This window comes from Acomys minous (assembly GCF_964271855.1).
Source record: "Acomys minous genome assembly, chromosome: 9".
Lineage (NCBI taxonomy): Eukaryota > Metazoa > Chordata > Mammalia > Rodentia > Muridae > Acomys > Acomys minous.
This window is the reverse complement of record NC_140490.1, coordinates 90,275,745-90,298,022: the sequence shown is the minus strand read 5'-3', so window position 1 is coordinate 90,298,022 and position 22,278 is coordinate 90,275,745. Positions and strand designations below refer to the sequence as shown.

At 45.6% G+C, this 22,278-nt stretch overlaps 2 protein-coding genes across 3 annotated transcripts in view; one reads left to right on the top strand and one right to left on the bottom strand.

Annotated features, from left to right (window-relative positions):
• STAB2 (stabilin 2) overlaps positions 1-22,278 on the top strand; it is a 177,363-nt gene that overhangs the window by 5,323 nt on the left and 149,762 nt on the right. For both annotated transcript variants that reach the window (XM_084794364.1, XM_084794363.1), the window contains exons 3-5: positions 4,184-4,299; positions 17,222-17,307; positions 18,466-18,535. In XM_084794364.1, coding sequence (XP_084650490.1) covers positions 4,184-4,299; positions 17,222-17,307; positions 18,466-18,535 — 272 coding nt within the window. The remainder of the gene's footprint in view (positions 1-4,183; positions 4,300-17,221; positions 17,308-18,465; positions 18,536-22,278) is intronic.
• The window catches only part of LOC311604439 (uncharacterized protein C12orf42), a 220,127-nt gene that overhangs the window by 195,247 nt on the left and 2,602 nt on the right, over positions 1-22,278 (bottom strand). The window contains exon 3 of the mRNA XM_084794373.1: positions 19,026-19,129. The gene's annotated coding sequence lies outside the window, so the exon portion shown is untranslated. The remainder of the gene's footprint in view (positions 1-19,025; positions 19,130-22,278) is intronic.

Genomic DNA, 22,278 nt, shown 5'->3' with positions numbered 1-22,278 from the left:
TTGTGTATGTGTATGCCCACATGTGTGTGTACTCTTTCATGTGTGTGTGTGTGCATGTGTGTGTGCATGTGTGTGTGTGTGTGTGCGCGCGCGCGCGCGTGTGTGTAGGCTGGAGGTTGGCACTGGGTGTCTTATGTTTTGAGACAAGGTCTCTGAGTGAAACTGGAGCTCACTGGCTCAGCTGGAATAGTTGACCGCGATCACACCAATACTATAAAACCACAGTTTCCCAATACTGACTGGCCTAGAGTTAGCAAGTGCATGTATCAATTAACCAATTAATGAATCAATTAACCTGAGTGAGAGAGCACATTTGCAATGACTCTCATTTTCCTATAGATCATATCGAAGTTCAAGGTTAAAATTATATGGTGTCTTACTAAGTATGTTCTTGTACTCTTTTGATAAAATGAGCCCTTGGCTGTACCTAAGCTACTACTACTACCTCTTCTTCCTCTTCTTCCTCTTCTTCTTCTTCTTCTTCTTCTTCCTCTTCTTCCTCTTCTTTTTCTCCTCCTCCTCCTCCTCCTCTTCTTCTTCTTCTTCTTTTCTCTCTCTCTCTCTCTCTCTCTCTCTCTCTCTCTCTCTCTCTCTCTCTCTCTCTCTCTCTCATACCACACACACACACACACACACACATACACACACACACACATTTTTCATGGATGCTGTTCATTTTAGAATCGAAGATTGTTCATCTGTCTTTCATTTATACTTTTTTTAAAAAACCCTGAATTGTTCTTTTGTTTTATTTTATTTTGTATTTTTGATCTTTTAAGAAGTCACTTTATAGAGGTATGACTAACATACAAAAGCTGATCCTATGTAATGCACAGAGTTCAGTGCATTCAAAACCAGCACACCTACAACGCCATCACCACAAGCTCCCCGTAAGCGCTCCCATCACTTCCAGCTGTCTCCCTCCATCCTCTTCTTCTCTTTGACAAGAGCCCTAACCCACAATCTCCCATCTTTGTAAACTGTACATGTACAGTTTTAAGGTTGACATCATTGTTAGCTATAAGCATAGACTCTTTCTTCCTTCCTTTCTTTCTTTCTTTATTATTATTTATTCATCTTACATCTCAATTGTTATCCCCTCACTTGTATTTTCCTATTCCCACCCTCCCTCCCTCTTTTGTGCTATCCCTCTCCCAAAGACCTCTTGTTGGGGGGTGGGAGACTGCTCCTCCCCCACTGTCTGACCACAGCCTATCAGGTCTCATCTGAAGAGACTGCGTCCTCTTCCTCTGTGTGCCGGCAGGGCCTCCCAGCCAAGAACTTCCCTGTGTTACATAACCAGAACTCTGCAGCCTTTGGCAAATACCCCACCTCCCCCTCATTTTGCCCCTGATGATCATTTTTTTTTTTTGCTGTGCTTCTGTCTGTTTCCCTATCTGAGCTTCCTCATCTAAGCAGGATGGTGTAGCGTTTGCCTTTGTGTGTTTGGCCATTTTTCCCCCTAGTGTGCTACCCTCCAAGTGATCCACATTGCTTAGGAACTGCATAGTCTCAGAGCTGGAGCAGTGGCTCAGCAGGTAAGAGCACTGGATGCTCTTCCAGAGGGGTCCAGGTTCACTTCTCAGCACCTACGTGCTGGGTCACAACTGTGTGTGGCTGCCGTCCCAAGAGATCTGATGCCCTCTTCCGTCCTTTGGGCACATAGAGCACAGACAAGCAGGCAAAACATTCAGACAAAAATAAATAAATAAATAAATAAAATTAAATAAAATAAAAACATTTAAAAGGCAAATTGTGTGATGGCCTATTTTAAGGCTAAATACTGTCCACTGTATATGCAATGTTCACTGTTCTCTGTGGCATATGTGTATTGTTTTTTTTTTTTTTCTTTATCCAATCACCCATCAGTTAAAGCTTAGGATATTTCCCTGTTGTGGCTATTGTGAAAATGCTACAATTACTATGAGATATGTGCCATATAATAGATCATATATATAGTTATATCTATGAGATCTTCGTATCAGTTTCCTTGACTATATTCCAGGTGTAGGGTTGACGGGTCCTGTGATAGCTATATTGTCCATGTTCTGAAGAGCTGCCTTACACAGCAGCCACACTGACTGGCAGGCCTAGCAGCACTCAACCATTCTCTTTCTCCACATCCACCAGCATTGCCCTAGGGGGCTTTGGACAAAACTTTCCTAATTTCACGCCTTCTGGCTTAGAGACACACTTTCACACATCTGAGGGCTTCTCCGAGAAGTTTAGGACCTTCATTTCTACTGTGAGTCCCCTCTGTCCCCCGATCCTGCAGAGATGTCCCTGCTGGCATCCTCAACATTCCAGAGAGTGTGTCACCTCTGCCCCTGCCTTAACTGTCCACAAAGCAGGTGTCTCTGCTGTCTGTTAGTCAGCTGCATTTCAGGAACTGCTCTAGAGGAACTCGCCCTCCCACCCCGCACCCCCAATCTTTTCATATTCATTTTTATTTTACGTGTGTGGGTGTCTTGCCAGCATGTGTGTCTGGGCACCATGTGCTTGCAGTATCTGCAGAGGCCGGAAGACAGGGTCGGATCCCCTGGGACTGGAATTACAGATGGTAGTGAGCTACCCGTGTGGGTGCTGGGGGGTTAACCTGGCTCCTCTGGAAGAGCAGCCGGTGCTCTTAACCACTGAGTCATCTTAAATACACACACACACACACACACACACACACACACACACACACACACACGTTTAACAACAGCACAGCTGAATGATGAAAGAGACTATATTCATCAAAGACGGTCTCCACTCTCAAGTCTTATCCTAGAATGAGCCAGACGCAGGCCCCCCCCACCCCACCCCACCCCACCCCACCCCCACCCCCATCCCCCCACCCCACCCCCCCACCCCACCCCCGTAAGCAGACGGGGCCCTTCAGTGTCCGTAGAGCTGCATGCTAGAGCTGTACCTCACTCGGTGCTACAAATTGTTCTAAGGGACATACCACCGTATCGCCTCCACAAACGGTGTAGTGCACGTTGCTAGCTACATTGTAACATCTCAGAGGCAGAATTTCCTTACAGAAATGGTGTCTGCAATGAAGACACTGATCAGGAAAAAAAAAAAAGGAGGTCGGTTTTAAAGGCGCAGACCCTGTGCAGCATAACTCATTACCCCTCCTTTCGTGAGCTGGTTGCTAGAATGCTCAGCGACAATGTGAGGCCTACTTCTAGACTCTCCCAAGACTTATCGTCATCCTTTATTTCATTTAATAACTTCTGACATCGCTATATATGCTGGTTAATTTTTGTTAACACCGAGTTGCCTCGGAGGAGAGGACCTCAGCCGAGGAGTCGCCTTCGTCACGTTGGCCTACAAACACGTCTACGGAGCATGTTCTGATTGATGATGGGTGAAGGAGGGCCCAGGCCGTTGTAGACGACCCCACCCCTGGGCAGCTGGCCCTTGGCTGTGTAAGAAAGCAGACTGAGCGAGCCGGCAAGCAGCATTGCTCCACAGTTCCCGCTTCACTTCCTGCCACAACTGTCCTCAGTCATGGACTGAGACATGTTTAACTGTCAACCAAACAGACTCTTGTCACTCCCCAAAGTGGCTTTGGATCATGTCATTTATCACAGCAATAGAAAACCCTTTATCTTCACTGTTTCTCAATTTTATTTGACCATCTATAAAATAATTCAAGATTAAGCTTATTCTACTTAGCAAGCCAAATGATATATATATATATATATATATATATGTATATATTCTTTAATATGTATATTTATTTAAAATATGGTGCGTGTGTATGCATTTACTACAGCGTGAATGCATGTGAAGGGCACATGCATTTATTAGTAATAAACATATTTTAATACATATATATTAAAACCTAAATTAAAATCTAAGGCTTGGCACTGATAGGATGGTTCCGTGGGTAAAAGTGCTTGTCGTACAAGCCTGATGACCTGACTTTGGTCCTCAGAACCTATATAAAGGTGGAAGGGAAAAAACCACCTCGAAAGAGTCATCTTCTGACCCTCGCATGCATTCATGCTATTGTAAATGCACACATACACACACACACACACAGAGTGTATGTAGATATATATATATATGTATATATATGCACACAGACATATGTATATATATAAAGTAAGATCTAGGACAGTCGCACCACCTAACATTAACTCCACTCTTACGGTCGTGAGTTAACGTCCTCTCTTTATTTTCCGAGATATTTCTTTGAGATCAGAGCATACAGCGTGGTTCTCCCTGGATGCCGCCACATATGTAGGAAGGACTTCCTACAACCTCAATGCTGTCCAGGACGCTGGGGACCAGACTGCATGGGTAAGTGATGGAGCCTTTGGGTTGTGAAATAAGTTTCTCCAGGTCCCAGAAATAGGACAGGAAGGAAGCATAGGCAAAGAAAACTGTGAGGATGGTTTTCTAGAACTTTGTGCTTCATCTATATGCAGAAATCTCTCTTTTCCCATCCACCTTTATACAGAAACCTGCTTGATGCAGTTAGTGTTCTCTCTTCAAAAGAATTGGAACCAACCCTTCTGGCACATTTCTACAGACCCAAAACTCAGGAGGCTGGGGTAGGAGAATCATGATTCTGAGGCCAACTTGGCCTGTAAAGCAAATTTTGGGACAACCTAGGCTATTATAGCATGACCCTGTCACCAAAGAGAAAGGGAGAAGATGAAAGAACAAAAGAAAGCAAGACTTTGTGTAAGTTATAAGGAACACAATAGAAAGAATATGCATATATCAGATACATGTGTATCAAGGAGAGTATATGTTTATGCATATATGTGTGTACATATGCATATATAAGAAGGCAAAGTCCAAAGAAAGAGCATTTGGCACTTATAACTCCGCACACTTTTCTTAAGAATAAATTCCATTACAACATCCTAAAGACTGTTGTTATTCTCTTTATCGATAATAACCATGTGCGTGGTGGCGCACACCTTTAATCCCAGCACTTGGGAGGCAGGCAGATCTCTGTGAGTTCAAGGCCAGCCTGGTCTCCAAAGTGAGTCCAGGACAGCCAAAGCTACACAGAGAAACCCTGTCTCAAATAAATAAATAATAAATAAAAATAACCATAAAGCATTCTAAAATTTTACATCTAAGGACTTTAAACATCAAAAACTATAAGGTTGACCTCAAAAGACCTGAGAAAGTACGTAAAGGTAACTTTATATGAGGTTATATGAACATGTATGCATGCTGTGTTATGGTTGGTTGGGTGGTTGACTTTTTGTCAACTCGATACAAGCTCGAGCCGTCTAGAAAGAGGGAATCTCAACTGAGGAAACGCCTTCAACAGACTGGACAACTATAGGCAAGTCTAAGGAGAATTTTCTTGGTTAATGGTTTATGTGAGATGGTCCAGCCTACTGTGGGCAGTGCCACTCCTGGGCAGGTGATTCTGGGTAGCACAGAAAAGCAGGCTGAGTACAGCACGGCAAGCAAGACAGTAAACAGCATCCTGCTGCAGGCTCTGCTCAATGCCTTCCTCCAGGTCCCGCCCCTGACCTCCTTCAGGACAGGGCTGCAACATGGACGTGGAGACCACATAAAGCATTCCTTTTGCTGGCTTGCTTTGGGTTACAATGGTTATCCCAGCAATGGAAAGCCACCTAACACAGCCACGCATACATAAAAATTAACTTCAGCCAGGTTCCACTGTAGGAAGTCTAGTCAATGGTAACCTAATACTTCCATGACCAATCATAACATTTGCTAGCTGAAGCTGATTATAGATGCCAATACCCAAATATCGACCAGGCGTTTCTGTGGTGGGCAAACTATCTGAGTCCCTTCCCCAGTAGTCAAAATTCTTAATGTTCAATTCGTTATGAATCTGCCACTTGTTCCCTGGCTTCTAAGGCTGGGTGGAAATAATCTCTCTGGGATCCAGTCACAAGGAGATGTGTTTCCTCTGCTTTGTGTCTGCCTGACTAAAGAACTGTTCGTGGCCACCTAAGTTCAGGAAGACCTTTCTAAAGACAGGGAGGGGAGAAGACAGTTCCTCCCACACTGACACACAGGGACTCTACATGTCTGCATTAATTTTGATCTTGATGTTTTTCTATCTACCTTCCAAATGCTTGAGTTCATTCCACACACAGAACTGTCATCTGCTTGTTTTCCCATAACTGGTAATTAAATGAATAATGGCGCCCACTTCTTCCACATTCCAGCCATTAGGTATAAGGATGCCCTGGGCTTTCTGTCATCTCATATAATTTTTGAATATTCCCATTTTGACTAGGAAGAATCAGGTATTTGAAGGGCATGTCTTTCCAGTTTCCCTTTGGTAGAGGCTAAGTGATACACAAGGCACCAAAGGTTACTATATTTCCATCTTGTCCTCTACCTAAAGCAGAGCTTGTCGTGGAAAGAAGGGGGGGGGGGACCTGTGGTGTTTCCAACTCCTCTCTTGGTATCTTCACCTTCTCTAGCCAATGCCTCGAGTGTGTTTCTTGCCCTGGAAAGATAAAGCTGTGGGATTTAGACATCCCAGCCTTTCCATTAATTGATCTGCTCCCAGCTTTACTCCATATCCTGGTTTTATTTCTGCGCTGTGACAAAAATACTTTGACAACAAAGCAACTTGGGGGGAAAAGGAATTTATCTCATCTTATAACTCCAGGTCACACCCATCACTGTGGGGGAAGTCAAGGCAGGAACCTCAAATAGTTAATTAAACGCACAGTCAAGAGCAGAAAGAAAAAAGAATGTGTGCGCTCGCTTGCTTGCTTGCTTGCTTGCGCTCAACTTGCTTTCTCCACTCTTAGACAGTTCAGGATCCCTTGCCTAGGGAATAGTGTCGCCCATAGTGGGCTGGGTCTTCCCACGTTGATTAACTTAAGACAGTTTTCCCTCCAACACAGACAAGTCCAAAGGCAAACTCAATGGAGACACCCACCTCCCCATTGAATCTCTCTTCCCATGGTGATTCTGGGTTGTGTCTGGTTGCAAGCGTAGCTGACTGTCACATCTGCCCACTGGCAAGCTTTTGTGACTCTAGGATATCAGATTTCAGTGCTCAAGTCGGTTATCTTTAGACTGGCCCCATGCTTTCAGAGTTCAAGGATGGCTCTTTGTGCCAAATGCACCCATGACTGTATCTGCTTCTCACAGCCTTCCTGTACGACTAGGATGAATGTCTACATCTGGTTTTATCTTTCTACATCACTAAAACTAATGTGATGCAGTGGTCGGCCTGGCATAGCACAGACAAGAACAGGCTTTGTCTGCGATGCGTTAGGAAAGTTAGTGCATCCAACAGAAAGAATGGCAGGCTGCCGTCCAGACTACAGGAGAGCATTTTCAAGATAGATCTCTGACAATAAAAGGCAAATAAAACGATGCCTTCCTCTGAGCCACTTATTCTCTAAAACACGAGCTGCAAACAGGACTCCGGTCCTTAGCTGTTGCCATCACCATGCTGCGCCATGTGCTGACAAATAGGTCAAGGTTCTCCCCGAGGATAAGAAGTGCTAAAATATATATATATTTTTTGAATGCTTAGGCATTTCCCGAAAACAGGCTTGCAGCCAGAGAGGCGGACTATGAAAATGGATGCCTCACATCAATTCTGTTCTCTGGTGAGGCCAAAGGGTGATCCCCTTTATCTCCATATTCCAAACATGCCAAGTGTCACAAATGGCTTCCTTCCTTCAGCTCAGGAAGAAGATAAATCCTTTTCCTTGGCGGGCTGCTTCACCTCACCCAGTTTGTGACCATGACAAGCCGGGTCTTGACTATCACTTTACATTTCCGCAAGGGCAAGGCCAGCTCAGGGCTGCTGACACGGGGCCCATCCCTCTGTTCTGAGGAAACACATTCCCAGCCTCCCTCTGACCTTGTGTGGGAGGCAGACGGAGCACCAGCTTCCTTTATAGTCTGACAACAAACACATCCATCAGCGAGTGGCACCTCTGGCTCACCGGGAGGAGTATTTTTACGGTGTCTGATTCTGGGAATGAATGATCAGCCCTGAAAATTCCTAAAACACCAAAAGCAAAATGGAAAGAAAAAAAAAAAACAAATTACCCATCATCTTCTAAAAATAAGAATAAGACATGCATTCTCACTGAGGGGGAGAAAATAGCTTCCTATGATAGGAAAGATGTTTTTATTTCAATTTAATATGACTCACCCTAATTAAAATCACTGCTACTTTTTCAAACATGCTTCTAGAGAAACCTATTTTTAACTGAGCAGTTTAACCCCATCTGAATTGAGTTTTGCTCTGCAGTACAGGCTGTCCCAGAGCTCACTATGTAGCCCAGGCTGGCCTTTAAGCCTTGGCAATCTCCTTGCTACAGCTCCCAGATTGGTTGGGTAACAGACATGCACCACCACGCTTGGCACTGAGTGGCCCATGCCCTGCTTGAGATGCAATGGTTTTGTACAGAAACACAAGTAGGAGTCTGAAAGTGTACAAAGGAGACACACACACACACACACACTAGAGCTCAGTTGGGATCGAAGCAATCTATTTCAAAGAGAAGTGATCTTGAGATTTAGTGAGTTAGTTGTATGTTTGCCTTTTAGACTTTATACACAGCACATGCATGTAGGTGTCCACCGAGGTCAGAAGTGGGTGTTGAATCTCCCCTGGAACCGGAGTTACAGACGGTTATAACCCAGTAAATATGGGTCCTGGGAACAGAACCCGGGTCCTCTGCAGGAGCAGTAAGCTCTCCTAGCTACCGAGCTGCCTTTTTGGCCCCTGGAAAATGAAACAGTCTCAATTTTCCTGTTCCCGGCTCAGTGTTGCTGTATTCGGCGAGACTGGTTTTTGTGTTGTGGTATTTACATCCCCTAGCTCTTCCCCTTCCCGTTTCATATGCCTTGCTAGGTGCCACACACTTTACAAATACCTAACGGATTGGCGGATCGAGAGCCGTTCCGTTCTACCAAATGTGTGTATGCGCTGGGGAATGGATAGCTAACTCTGAGCCCACATGAGGAGCTTAGCTCACGTCTGTTTCCCAGACACACAGTGGCAACTAGAGTGATGCCTGGAATATCGGGGTGCATTTTCTGCTAGCGCTGTGCAGTGAGCTAAGGTCGTCTGGGCTAGGCAACCTCTTAATAGATAAGGCTCCGGGGAGGGCCCCCCCCCCCCCCGCCTCCTGCTGGACAGGAAATGAATTGTCTTACTTTAAAAGCAGCAGACCAGCTGGTGATCTGCTGACAGTTTATGATGCGTGAGAAAAGCCTTGACACAGAGGCCACCCAGCAGCAGTGACCTAAGGGGGACCATGATAACGACCTAAAATAGCCTCATCAGCTACTTCAGCCGTGCAAGGCATCACAAAATGTGCCCCTGAAGCAAGTTCTGGGATTGTTCTTTCAAGTGCGGTTGCTGAGAACGCCAGTTTTGCTACCCACGCTCTTAGTGGGGTGGCAGGGGTGGGGGGATGGAGGGGGTGGAGAGGGGAGCCCGGAGGTGACACAGAATGATCTCAGAGGCAGAAAAGAAATGTTCACTTTCGCTTTAATTTCTTTTATTTTTAAAACCAATTAGGTAGTTTTGATATATTATTAAAAGACACCCACACACACACACTTAGGCCATAAAATGAATGCTCTTCTTTATCTCCATATTCCTGTTGCTTACTTGCCAAAGCTCACTGCGGGATTAGCCAACCCATAAAAGGGAAGCATTTATTGAGCACCTACTGCATGCTGCACATAATCACACAGGCTAAGCGTGCCTCCGGTCACATGTGCCTTAGTCCGTAACCCTGTCCGTCACAGATAAGTAAGAGAGACTGACACTGAAACAGGTGTGAGAAACCAGCTGTGCAAGGACATCCCAAGCCTGTGGAGAGACTGTCGCTGTCCTGTTTGCCTGCTGGTCTACACCTAACCACTCCCAAAAGGCCCCGCCCCCTGGCACTATCGCACTCCCGGTTTCAACACAGAAATCTTCTAAAAAAACACAAAGAGGACACCATTGTCACCTTGGAAAGTCACACAAAGCACTCACCAGCTATTAAATGAGTCAGTCGGCTGAATCAGTGACTTGTAAAAACCCACCGACTAGGGGAAAAAGTCATAAGCAACAGTGCAGAAACTAAAGACAGAGGCAGCCAGCGAGAATCCTTTCCTGGGAGGCTCATGGCTGTGTGACTTTGTTATCTAACCTCTCTGGGCCTCAGTTTCCCCTTAGGTAAATGAAAATAATAACCACTCATGTGTGGGCTCTCTGTGTCTGTCTGTCTCTCTGTGTGTGTGTGTGTGTGTGTGTGTGTGTGTTGGGTAACTTAAAGGACAGCTAGAGCCTGACTTCTGCACGGTGTCCTTTCCCTGACTCCCGTCACAGCGTAGGAGAGCTGGGATTGCAGGTGCAAGCCCCACAGTCCTGGTTCACCATGGGCTCTGAGAATCCAAACCCAAGTGCTCAGGATTGCACAGGAGTGCTTTGCCCCCTGAGCCGCGTTCCCACCTCCCACCCCAACCCCACCCACAAGCCCGGCTCCTTTCATTTAGCACAGTGCACGCAAGATGCGCATCCCAACGTGAAGCGGTTGCTCATGCCTGCATCATTCTTCACAGCGCTCCATTCTGTGGCTGCTCACAGTTGTTCACTAAGTCACAGACATTCGGGGTTGTGTCCAATCTAGGACAACTAAGAATGAGGACACTGAGGACATTTCGGGATGGGTCTTTCCGGAGAACGTAATTTTTTCTTTCACTTGGATAAATACCTAGAAATAGGGGAGCTGGGTTATATGTTGAACATATAGCCAATCATTTTACCTTGTAAATTATTTGTTTATTATCATTATCATTGTTGTTGTGTGCACACATGTGTTCTGTGGCATGTGTGTGGGAAAGTCAGAGGATGATTTTGGGGGAAGTTGGTTTTCTCCTTCCAGTATATGGGTTACAATGATTAAATTCAAGCTTGACGTAAGGCACTCCTAGCCTCTGAGCCACCACTCCAGCCCTCCTGTCATTTTTTTTTTTTTTTTTTACTCAGCAATATATGAGAGTTCTGTTTGCTGGAGTTCCTTGGTTAAAACTGAAATAGCTGTATTTCTTTTTTTATTTCTCTAGCAATCCTAAGAAGTATTGAATAAGGTTTTTATTATTTTAATTTAATTTTAATTACTTACTTCTTTTTTGTAGCATCCCCATTTATTCAAACAGCTTTCCCTAAAATAAATCAAAGTGTTCCCACTCAGTGAAAATTGCCATGGCTCATTACAGTGCGACCCCTGAATCTGTTTGAGCAAACCCTATAGATTGTTGCAACTCATGGAAAGGCACAAGCCAGGCAGAGAGCTGATTGACCTGAGTGGGCATTTCCTAATTATAACCATTTATCTATCTTCCTTTTTAAAAAAAAATAACTACAGATAGGTAGTGGTATTTTAAGAACAACTTTCAGCATTTCATAGATTGTAGATAATTCTCACAAAAGCCCACTTGTGTAGGTCACCGGTTTTTCCTGTCTGGACACAGAGATTAAACAGACTTCTGCTTCATTCCTTAACAATCCCCTCATCTGCCTTCCTGGGCGGACAGAAGCTTAGAAAGATGCCAGCTCACCAAATAATTGAGATTCAAAACCATTCTTGGTGGCCAGCGCATTTGCAAATGTTATTGCTTACACAGACGCTTGCTGGGATGGAGTAAAATGCCCCGTGTGGCAACAGTGAAATACAGAAACGTGAGTCTGTCTCAGACATCAGGCTCTTGTTTCTTTCCTTCCTTCTTTCTTTCTGTCTGTCTCTCTGTGTCTCTTTGTCTCTGTCTCTCTCTGTCTCTGTGTCTCTCTGTGTCTCTGTCTCTCTCTCTCTCTCTCTCTCTCTCTCTCTCTCTCTCTCTGTGTGTGTGTGTGTGTGTGTGTGTGTGTGTGTGTGTGTGTGTGTGTGTGTGAGATTCTGTATGTTTTCATGTGGTGTCCTTGACCTCTCTGGTTCCTTCAATCCCCTCTTGCCCCTTCCCACCTCTTCTACAGGATTCCCCAACCCCCCCCCTTGTTCGACTATGGGTCTCTGCATCTGTTTCTATCAGGGTGGAACCTCAGTGTAGGGCAACTAGGGCAACACAGTGAGACCCTGCTTCAAAAATAAAGAAATAACATACAGCAAATCTTCCACAGAGAGGATATAGTTAGTTCTTAACAGTTTGTGTGTGTGTGTGTGTGTGTGTGTGTGTGTGTGTGTGTGTGTGGTTTGCACTAGTGTGTGCATGTATGAGGACATATATATGGAGGCCTGAGGCAGATGTTGGGAGTCTCCCTCAGTTGCTGTCCACCATTGAGTCAGAGCCTCTCAGCTGAATCCAGATCTCATCAACGCAGCTAGTCCAGCTAGCCAGCGTGTCTTAAGATCTTTGGTCTCTGCCTGGCATGTATATGGGTCCGAAGGGCCTGAACTCCAGTCTTCACTCTGTGAGGCAAGAGCTTTTTCCACTGCGCCATCTGCCCAGTTCAGTTCTTACTTAGCCTTTCATCTAGTGAGGTCACCCACACCTTTTAGTTAAGGTATTTAGAGCATTTATACTTAATATGGCGGGTTTATATCTACTACCTGGTGCACCTTCCATCGTGTGCAACTGCTCTGTTGCTTCGTCTCCTTTTTTTGCTTCTCTCTTGACTATATTATGTAATCCTACCTCATCCTCTTTATTGACTTGCTTGCTGTACTGGTTTATTGGGGGGGGGGGCTAAGCATTTGCTTCTGTGTGTATAGAGATCGCCTTTCATTTTCCTCAGCCTGCCTTCAAGGCACATTATACCACCCCATGCACAGACAGCTGCAGCATCACACTTCCACCTCTGCGTCCCCACGCCTGACGCTCTACGTCTTTGCACTTTCCTGCAACGTGACGCAAGCCACGCAGTACAGCGCTAGCAACTTGGCCTTCAGCGGCCATTCTTTCTAAGCTCCTAGCCGTGACGTCCAGCATTCCCCATTCCGCTGTGCGGCTCTAGCTCTCTACCGACTTTCATGTTGCTTCTTCCTGGCCAATTAATTACATTTCTCTTTCAGCTTTCACAGATAACTGAAAAAGAGTCCGCATCCTGCCTCTGTTCTTTATAGATATCATTGTGTTAGGTGGTATTTTTAGATTTCCAGCGGGGTTTCTCTTCTAGTGCTTTAAAGATAAATGCTCCACTGTCCTCTAGATGGAACTGAGTCCAGCCAGAGAGCTGTTGCCATGGTAACTGGACTCTTTCATCACCACCTGTTGGATCTGCCTGCCTGTAAGATGTTCCTGTTGTCGATTTTAAGTTTTGTGGTGGCGTGCGGTTTTCATCACTTTGCCTCTGATTAGGGATCTTTGCAAGCTGGGGATTATACGTTCAGCATCTGCGTCAAGTTTAGGAAATGCTGACTTTAAATTTTCTGTATCTTTTCTCCTTGACATGGTTGCACATTCTCTTGGTGCATCCAGAATTTTCTGTGTTTTATTTTTGTCTTTACTGCTTGCTTGTAGAATGAATATTTTTGCTGTCAGTGTTTGAGCAGACATTAATTGGATGCCTTGTGTTTTGACTCAAAATGTGTTTTCAGCTGTAAACTTTTGACTTGGGTCCTGTTTACAGCTCTCCCAAACACAGTTTTCTTTGCTGCCCTCTTTAATATATGAAATATCATTGTAACTTTCTCAGACTTGGTCTGAAATATGTGTCCTCTCTGTTGGTCTTAATTAACTATTTGTTTCTTCATTATTATCCCTAGGTACCTTTTATTGGATTCAAATATTGTAAATTTTACTTTGACTTAGTGCTTGATAAACTTACACCTTTTATGTTTCTTAGAGAGGTGTATGGGGGAGGGTGCCACGATGTACATATGGGGCTCAGAGAACAACTTGCAGGAATCAGTTCGCTCCCTCCACCATCTTGGTCCCCAGAATCAAACTCAGCTCCCTAGGCTTGGTGGTAGGCACCTCTCCAGGCTTGGTGGTAAGCACCTCTCCAGGCTTGGTGGTAGGCACCTCTCCAGGCTTGGTGGTAGGCACCTCTCCAGGCTTGGTGGTAAGCACCTCTCCAGGCTTGGTGGTAGGCACCTCTCCAGGCTTGGTGGCAAGCACCTCTCCAGGCTTGGTGACAAGCACCTCTCCAGGCTTGGTGGTAAGCACCTCTCCAGGCTTGGTGGTAAGCACCTCTCCAGGCTTGGTGGTAAGCACCTCTCCAGGCTCTATACTTTTTTTTTAAGGTTTCTCTGTAGGCATTGCCTCTGATGAATCTCTTGTATCCTTAGCACTGTCTTAATGTTTTGAAGGAACACGGGCTTATCCCAGACTAAGAGACAATTTATGCATATTAGAAAGGGCCTTTAAAAAGTGTACATGCCCTGATGAGACTTGATAGGCTGCTGTCAGATGTTAGGGGAGAAGGGCTCCCCCTTTCTGAGGACTAGGAGAAGGGGGAGGGGGAAGACAGAGGAATGGTGTGACTGGGAGGAGGTGAGGGAAGGGGCTACAATCAGGACATTAAGTGAATAACTGAAAACTAAATAAACTTGTGGCGCATGCCTTTAATCCAGCAGAGGCAGGTGGATCACTGTGAGTTCGAGGCCAGCCTGGTCTACAAAGTGAGTCCAGGACAGCCAAGACTATACAGAGAAACCGTGTCTCAAAAAAAATAATAATAAAATAAAATAAACAAACTTAATAAAATAAAAAAGAATAATAAATTGTACATGCACACGCGCACACACACGCATGCCGTAGGAGCTATCCTGGTCCCTGCTTAAGAAATCTCTGTCCCTCTCTCTCCCCTCCATCCTCATCTTCAGCAGCTCTTCTTCTAGCAAAGGTTGACAGCTTTAACAAAGCCTTCCATTTATGATCTGGCTGCCCCTGTCCATTAAGGCCAAATGGAAACCAATATGTCCTCTCAAAATTAGGCTATTTGGAATAAATTCTGAAAGTCTCCAGTAGGCTATTTGGAATAAATTCTGAAAGTCTCCAGTAGGGGGAGCTGTGGGCACCAGACCTCTTACAACAGGCCTTCAGTGGTCTTAATAAAGGAGCATCCTCGTCAGACTGATGCCCAACCCTTTCCTCCTTACAGCAGCAGGTCTGCTTGCCCTCCCCCACTCGTTTTTCTTTCCTTAATTTTTTCCTGATTGTCATTAACTGTTGCCATGCCAATGCCAAAGAAAGAAAATACCAGAATGTCCGTCCAGAGTTATAGCAACTTGCATTTACTGTCACCTAGCTTCTTTCCAGCCCCAAGAGCACCCAGTATAAAAGGAACAGCAGAAAGCTGAATTCTCTCTCTCCCTCCCTCCCCCCCTCGCTCTTTCTCTCTCTCTCCCCTCCCTCCCCCCTCCTCTCTCTCTTCTTTCTTCCTTCTTTTATTTTTCTTTAAGGGATAGAAGCAATGTTAATGATACCAGAGTCCCATTTAGGCATTTTCATGCCAACATCTCCCTACAGCAGCACTTTGTAAAAGTCTCTGTCACTTTTGGTGTAATGCTGTGCCTGTCTGGTTGCTTGGTGAGAGCCAATCACAGCAGCACAGCACAGCAGACCCCGCCCCCCCCAGAGCATCTGCAGGCCTTCGAAGGGTGGCTTTGCCACTATTGTGGAAAACCTAAATTCAAAATATGCACACCTTTAACTCCAGCCCTGGGGAGGCAGAGGAAGTCTCCGTAAGTCCAAGGCCAGCCTGGTTTACATAGTGAGTTCCAGGAACCAGAGCTACAAAATGAAACCTTGTCTTGAAAAACAACAACAACAACAACAACAAATGCAAATATATCAGCCACATATGGGGGTGGGGGGTAGGGGAAAGCACTAGCATATCAGACAACCTAAGTCTCACCTCCACAGTAGCTACAAATTGCCAGCCATCTGTTAAAGGCCCAACATACTGAGAGAGCCACAATATCTATCAGAGAATGCATTCTCTGTGCTTAGAAGTCACCTTACCTTAAGAACTGTTTCTGTGACCGTCTGGTTTTGTTACTGTAACAAAACACCCTAGGCAGCCTAACTTTATAGAGAAGAGAAGTCTGCTTAGCTGACAGATCTGGAGTTGAGGCATAGCACTGGCAGGGGTTCGGCTCTGGTAAGGACCATCTTGGACGTATTGCAACATGTCAGGAACTCATGTGGAGAAAAGAGATCACATGGAGAGATGTGAACCAGTGGCCAATGTCAGCCTGGAAGAACTATTCAGGGTCCTAACTAAACATATCTAGTAGTCCCTTCAGAGGACAGTAAAACCTCAGCCAAATTAACATTAAACCCATGTTAATATCACACACACACACACACACACCACACACCACACACATACACCACAACACACACACACACACACACACACACACACACACACACTGTAGACCAAGTGACACATAACAAAAAAGACAGGTGAGCAAATTCTTTCATCCTCAGAGCAGACATAAGTTAAACTTCTGCCACTTATAACCATTTGAAATTCTGTCTGATTGGGGCATTGTGCTAACTGGCTTTCTAAGTGCGCCTCTGCCTCAGTACGCATGTGATGTTTGATAGAGTGGTGACTGACTGGAAAGTCCTCTAGTGAAGGTTGGTCATAGCTCCAGTTCAACAGAAGTACAAAAACGCATGCATGTTGGCAACAGCTGTGGGTGAAATCTGGCTTCCTTTGCTCACCTTAATAAGTACATCTTGGGGCTGGGGGTGGGGAGGGGGGCTGGAGAGACGGCTCGGAAGTTAAGAGCGCACTGGCTGCTCTTCCAGAAGACCAAGGTTCGATTCCCAGCACCTGCCTGGTGGCTCACAGCTGTCTGTGGCTCCAGTTCCAGGGGATCTGACACCCTCACACAGGCATACATGCAGGTAAAACACCAATGCACATAAAGATAATAAAAATAAAATCATTAAAAAAAAATAGGTACATCATAGAATGGCTCAAGTCATCCCATTGTACTTTATGAGCCCCACCCCAAGTCCAAATCCCAGTCCTCCTGCACTACCCCCCGCCACACACACACCTCTGCAAGTACTCTGGCAAAAAACAAGCCATTCCTCCAGCCCTTAGCTCTTCAAGACTGGGTCTTGTTATGTAGCTCAGGATGGTCTTGAACTCACTGGGTAGCCCAGGCTGGCCTCCAGCTTGTGATCAGACCAACAGGGTCTTCCATTGCTTTTTTTTTTTTTTTTTGTCCCTGGCAACCAGCACACTAAGTGGCACACTGTAGGCGTTAACTGCATCTTGTAGCATGCATTCGCTCCATCTAGAATGAATGGATTAATCTGGTCTGTTTGACTATTCCAGAGTGCCCAGGAGGAGCAGGGTTGCCTTGCAACGGCAGGGGCACTTGTGATGAAGGCATGGAAGGAACCGGACACTGCTCATGCCAAGTAAGTTCAGAGAACTGCTCTGCCCCTGAAATGATGCCTCCCCACCTTCCTACCTATTGAGCCTAATTACAAGCCCACACTAGGAGAAGGCTCTAAGAGTAACAGTGTTAATAAAATGAATTCACCATGTGCAACAAAATGGCTTCTCACCCTTACATTCACCTGTAAAACCTGAAGAAAGGTCTTTAGGAATAAGCCTCTTTGAAGACATAAAGTGAGGTCACGTATGTAACGCTGTCTTACGAATCCGTATAAAGGTATAAAGTCGCTTCTCGCTATTGCTGGTAATCACCCCTGCTACTAGACGACCCTGGGGGCTGTGCTCCCCACCCTCGGCCAACCAGGGACATGTGGCCATTGAAGAATTTCTCTGTGTAACGAAAAGTGATTCTTGTGGATTTCAAACTGAGGAGGAATTAAAGTCAGATCTTTGTAAAGAGGATTGAGTTCAGCTGCCTACAGAACAGAACGGAAGTGTGTTTTTGTTTTGTCCTTGGGTGAAATTGCGATGAGGCTAACAGCACTTACTATTTATACCATTGGTCTGACAACTTTCTTCTATGGGGCTCTAGATCTTTAGCAAAAATATTTTTTTAAAAATTTAACTAGTAAAAAAATTTTTTTTTAATTTTTTAAACTACCTTGGTGTTTTTGTGGGACCCCTAACAATGAGAGTGGGATTGTCTCTGACTCTTTCACCCGCTCTTGGGACCCTTTTTCTCTTACTGGGTTGCCTCACCCAGCCTTGATATGAGGGTTCCTGCCTAGTCTTACTGTGTCTTGTTAATGACCTATTTAGTTGATGTCCCTGGGAGGCCTGTTCTTTTCTAAAGGGAAAGAGTAGCAGTGGATCTGGGGGAGAAGGGAAGTTGAGGAGTGGGGACCGGAAGGGGTGGGGGAAGGGAAATGCAGTCAAAATGTATTGAAAACAAATTTAAAAATAATTAAATAAAATAAAAACAACAACAAAGTGTTTGTGTGCATTATGACATATGTGCAGATTTCAAGGGGCCTGAGAAAAGAAAGGCCCAGAGGAAAGACACATTTGAGAAGCACACAGTGGCCAGACTATCAGTGGGTTGCCCAGAGCCTTTGTGGGTAACATAGGAGTCGCTCAGAATGACCATGTCTCTGACATCACCTACCTGTGTTTTGCAGGCGGGCTTTCGGGGAACAGCCTGTGAAATCTGTGCCACTGACAACGTTTTTGGGCCCAATTGTTCAGCAGGTAGGTCTGAGTTTTGTTCATTTAAAACACCCTGAGGGCTTAAAGTCCCCAAAGATAGTTACTTTGATTCTTAACAATTGATGTAGATTTCCAGCCTCCACAGATTTGTGTTATTTTTAAGATACACAGTATCATACCTTTCCATTGCTGTCACAAAGAACATGAAACTGGAGCTTTAGTGGATAGAGAAGGTTGGTGCATCTCAGTTTGGGAAGCAGAAAGTGTATATGTGCCATGTTGTCATTCATGTGTTGATGGACAGCTAGGTCAGTCCCAGTTGCTATTGAGAAGAGAGCTGCAACAAATAGATGCTCACTTATCTCTGTGGTAGGATATGGGGTCCTTTGTGAATACACCCAGGAGCAGTATAGCTGGCTTAAATTAGTATATCTGGCCAATCATTTTGTCTTTCTTTGTTTTCTTTTTTCAAGAAAATCTACAAACACACATACATTCACACCCACAAGTTCTTTGTCATGTCCCATAATACCTTTCACCTGTAGCAGAGGGAAGCCTTCCTCATCCTGATCCACTGGGTTGTTGAAGGCAAGAATCCACTGTATTTTTTTCTCCTAGTAGCTTCTACAGTGTTGGCTGCATGGAAGCACAGCTGTTGTTAGCCAAATGAACACATAAGTGTATGGATGGATGGATGGATGAATGAATGAATGAATGAATGAATGACACCAGTAATACTATCCTGACACGGAAGCATAATTTCAAGAGATAACAGATGAAATGACAGGAGCCAGGCAGGGCTGCTGCTCCAAGGCTGCTAACATGTACAGAACAAATGTCTCTGTCTGTTTCTTCCCTACAAAAGCCAGTGATGGGGACAGTGCTTCATGAGACAGGACATGGCAATCGGAAGCTGTCACTGTCACCATTGTTGCCTAGTTCCTCCTAAGCCACAAGTGTGCCTTCACTCTTGGCTCTTCAAAGACTGTTCCATGAGGGCACTAGCAAAAGCAAATTGAAACCAGGCCTCGGTATCCCACCTGTTCGCAGCATTATCCATCGCTTTAAAGGCGCGCAACTAACATCCAACCAAAGTGATCAGAAGCCACGCGTTTGTGTCTCCTTCTGCACGGCTCCTTCCCTCCCACAACCAAGTAGAAGCAAAATGATATGAACTAAGTAAATGCGGAGGTGGGAAAAGAGGAAGCGAGCACCCAGCACCTCAGAAAAGCTGAGTGGCTGTGTGGGAAGAGAAGGTAGGAGGAGACAGTCCATGAACCCTCCATGATACTGGGCAGTGGTTGCTGGTGCATACAGACATGATAGAAAATCTGAACATTACCAAGGGAAAGAGGCTATGTTTCCTGTTTGTGCCATGGAGGAAGCAAAGGCAAAAAGGATGATGGTTTGGACTTCAGTTGTTTTTAATAGATGAAATTGTGTTCGTTTATTTATTTGTGTGAGTGTGTGTTTGTGTTTGTGTGTGTGTGTTTATGTGTGGGCATGCCACAGTACACATGTAGAAGTCAGAGGGCAAGTTGCAGAGGTCCATCCGTTCTCCCCTTTCATCATGTGAGGTTCTGGGAACTGAACTGGGGTCCTCTGGGTCTGGCTTTACCTCAAGCACCTTAACCTGCTGAGCCATCTCGCTGGCTCCAACCCCTGAACTGTTAAAAAGAACTAAGCCTAAAAAGGAGACCCAGGGAAAAATCTCTCCAAGTTCTAGATTTCAATAAGCCTTCCTGTGATGTTTTCTGTATGTGCACTGTCCAGCCTGGTAACCTCAGGCCACGTGTGGCCCCTGAGCTCCTGAAATGGGGCTAAAACAACCGAGGTACTGACTTTTACATTTTAGCGCACACTATTGAATTTAAATAGAGATAACCAAATGTGGCCACTGTGTGTCCTACTGGGCAAAACATCATGGATAAGAGAGCAGCCAGTGAATTCAGACTGGCCTGGGTCTCAAACCAACCTCAACTGCTGTGCCTTATGAAACAGGACTGTCATCTACCTCCTGGGGGTGACAACACAGCCAGGCTCTTAGTGTGTCCATGGGTGAAGAAATGAGTAGATCATGGCAGCTGGTCATTCCCCATTGGCAAGACCCAAGGAACTCATAAACTCTTTCAGCCAGGTGCCCATTAGGGGCTGGTGTCTCGCTGCCTGGAGCGCTGGTCCCGGGAGGTGGCACTCCTGCCCGAAAGTGGGACAGCTCTATTAGCTGTCATCTATTTTTAATGCTGACTTTTCCCTGCTGCCAGAGTGCTCCCTTACCAGGCTATTGGTTGGTTGGAGATGATTCAGAGCTACGTCAGCCGGTCAGCCAGTGGCTTTCATCTTTGCCAGCGCCGGAGCGACTTGGTGCTTTCTTTTCATTGAGAGCCCAGTGCAAACCCCACATTCTCTATGTAACCCCCCCTAAACTAACTCACATCCATGCAACCCCCTACTGTATGCCCAGCAGTGTTCCACCCACAATCTCCCCGAGTCCTCAGTAAATCTCTTTGAGCTAACGTCCTTTAAAGGAGCAAAGAGGTGACAGCACGCCATCTGACTATTACAGGGGCAGAGGATTTAGCCAGGTGTCTGACTCAAGACCTTGGCCCCCAGCACTGCACTGTTCTGGCCTTGGTAAATATGCACCATGCACTCAACACCAAGCAGGTGATGAGCTCCTCGGGTGACAGATGGGAGTCCCCGTTCCCAAGGAGCTGCAAATATGAGTAATAATCACGATGTGCTGTGCATGGCTTATGCAAGAGTCTGTGGGGACACAGGAGACAGAGAAGCTCCAGGCATGTCCCTGTGACTGAAATGGCCAAGGTTTGGGCTACTTTAAAAGTCACAGCACCCAAGTTTCACATTTCTCTAGAGATTTGCTGAGACCAGTTCACAGTGCAACCAAGGCCTTTTTTTGGGTGACCATCTGGGAATCCCTCAGCTCCTCGCTTCCCCTTCACAAGGACACTTTCTCGGCAGTTTTGGCTGATGGCCCTGCAATGCGGTGTCACAAGCTTCAGAGGCTGCCTGTGCCTGCCAGTTAACCCTGTGCAGAAGGACGAGGCACAGCGGGAGGCCGATGCCAGAGCTGCTGGGTCTCACAGCACACAGCTGGGAGAGCAGTCTTACCAATAAGGACAGGGCTTGCTGTTAGCGTGTGAGGCCATTCCATATTCTCACTAGACCCCACTCCCGTGTCACCACCCTCTCCCGTTGGCCATGTGGAAATACAGAACACTGGTCATCACCTGGTCCCAAGGGTCTGGCTTCTCTGCCACTCTGTGACCTCCTTAAAGTGAGACACCACTAGTCACGTGCGTTTGCATGCCCCATGCCAGATGCCTCTCCTGCAGCTAGGCAGAAACAGGGTGAATAGTGTTTAATGGAATTGACGGGAGTCTTTTCTATTAAATTCTATGTAAGAATCCTTTCTGTTGGGATCTCGCCTCACTCCAGGCAGTTCTAAAATCAACTTGAGTTTTCTCCAGAGTTTGCCTCTTCCGAAAGCTGCAGCTATCTGGGGGCATTGAAATGCTCCCACAACCAGGACTTAAAGATGACAGTGACAAGTTCAAATGCTTCAGCTATTTAGCTCCCAATTTCCCCCATCGGTAAAGTGATATTAATAATACCACCTGCCTCGTGTGACACTAAACCTAAAAACACATGCCAAAATGCCTGAGAGAACACAAGTGACCAGTAAAGGCAACCACGGGTGCAAGCCTGGGTAAGGTGAGGGAGGGAACGTGCCTCAGAGACAACATTTAACAAGAAGAGAAATA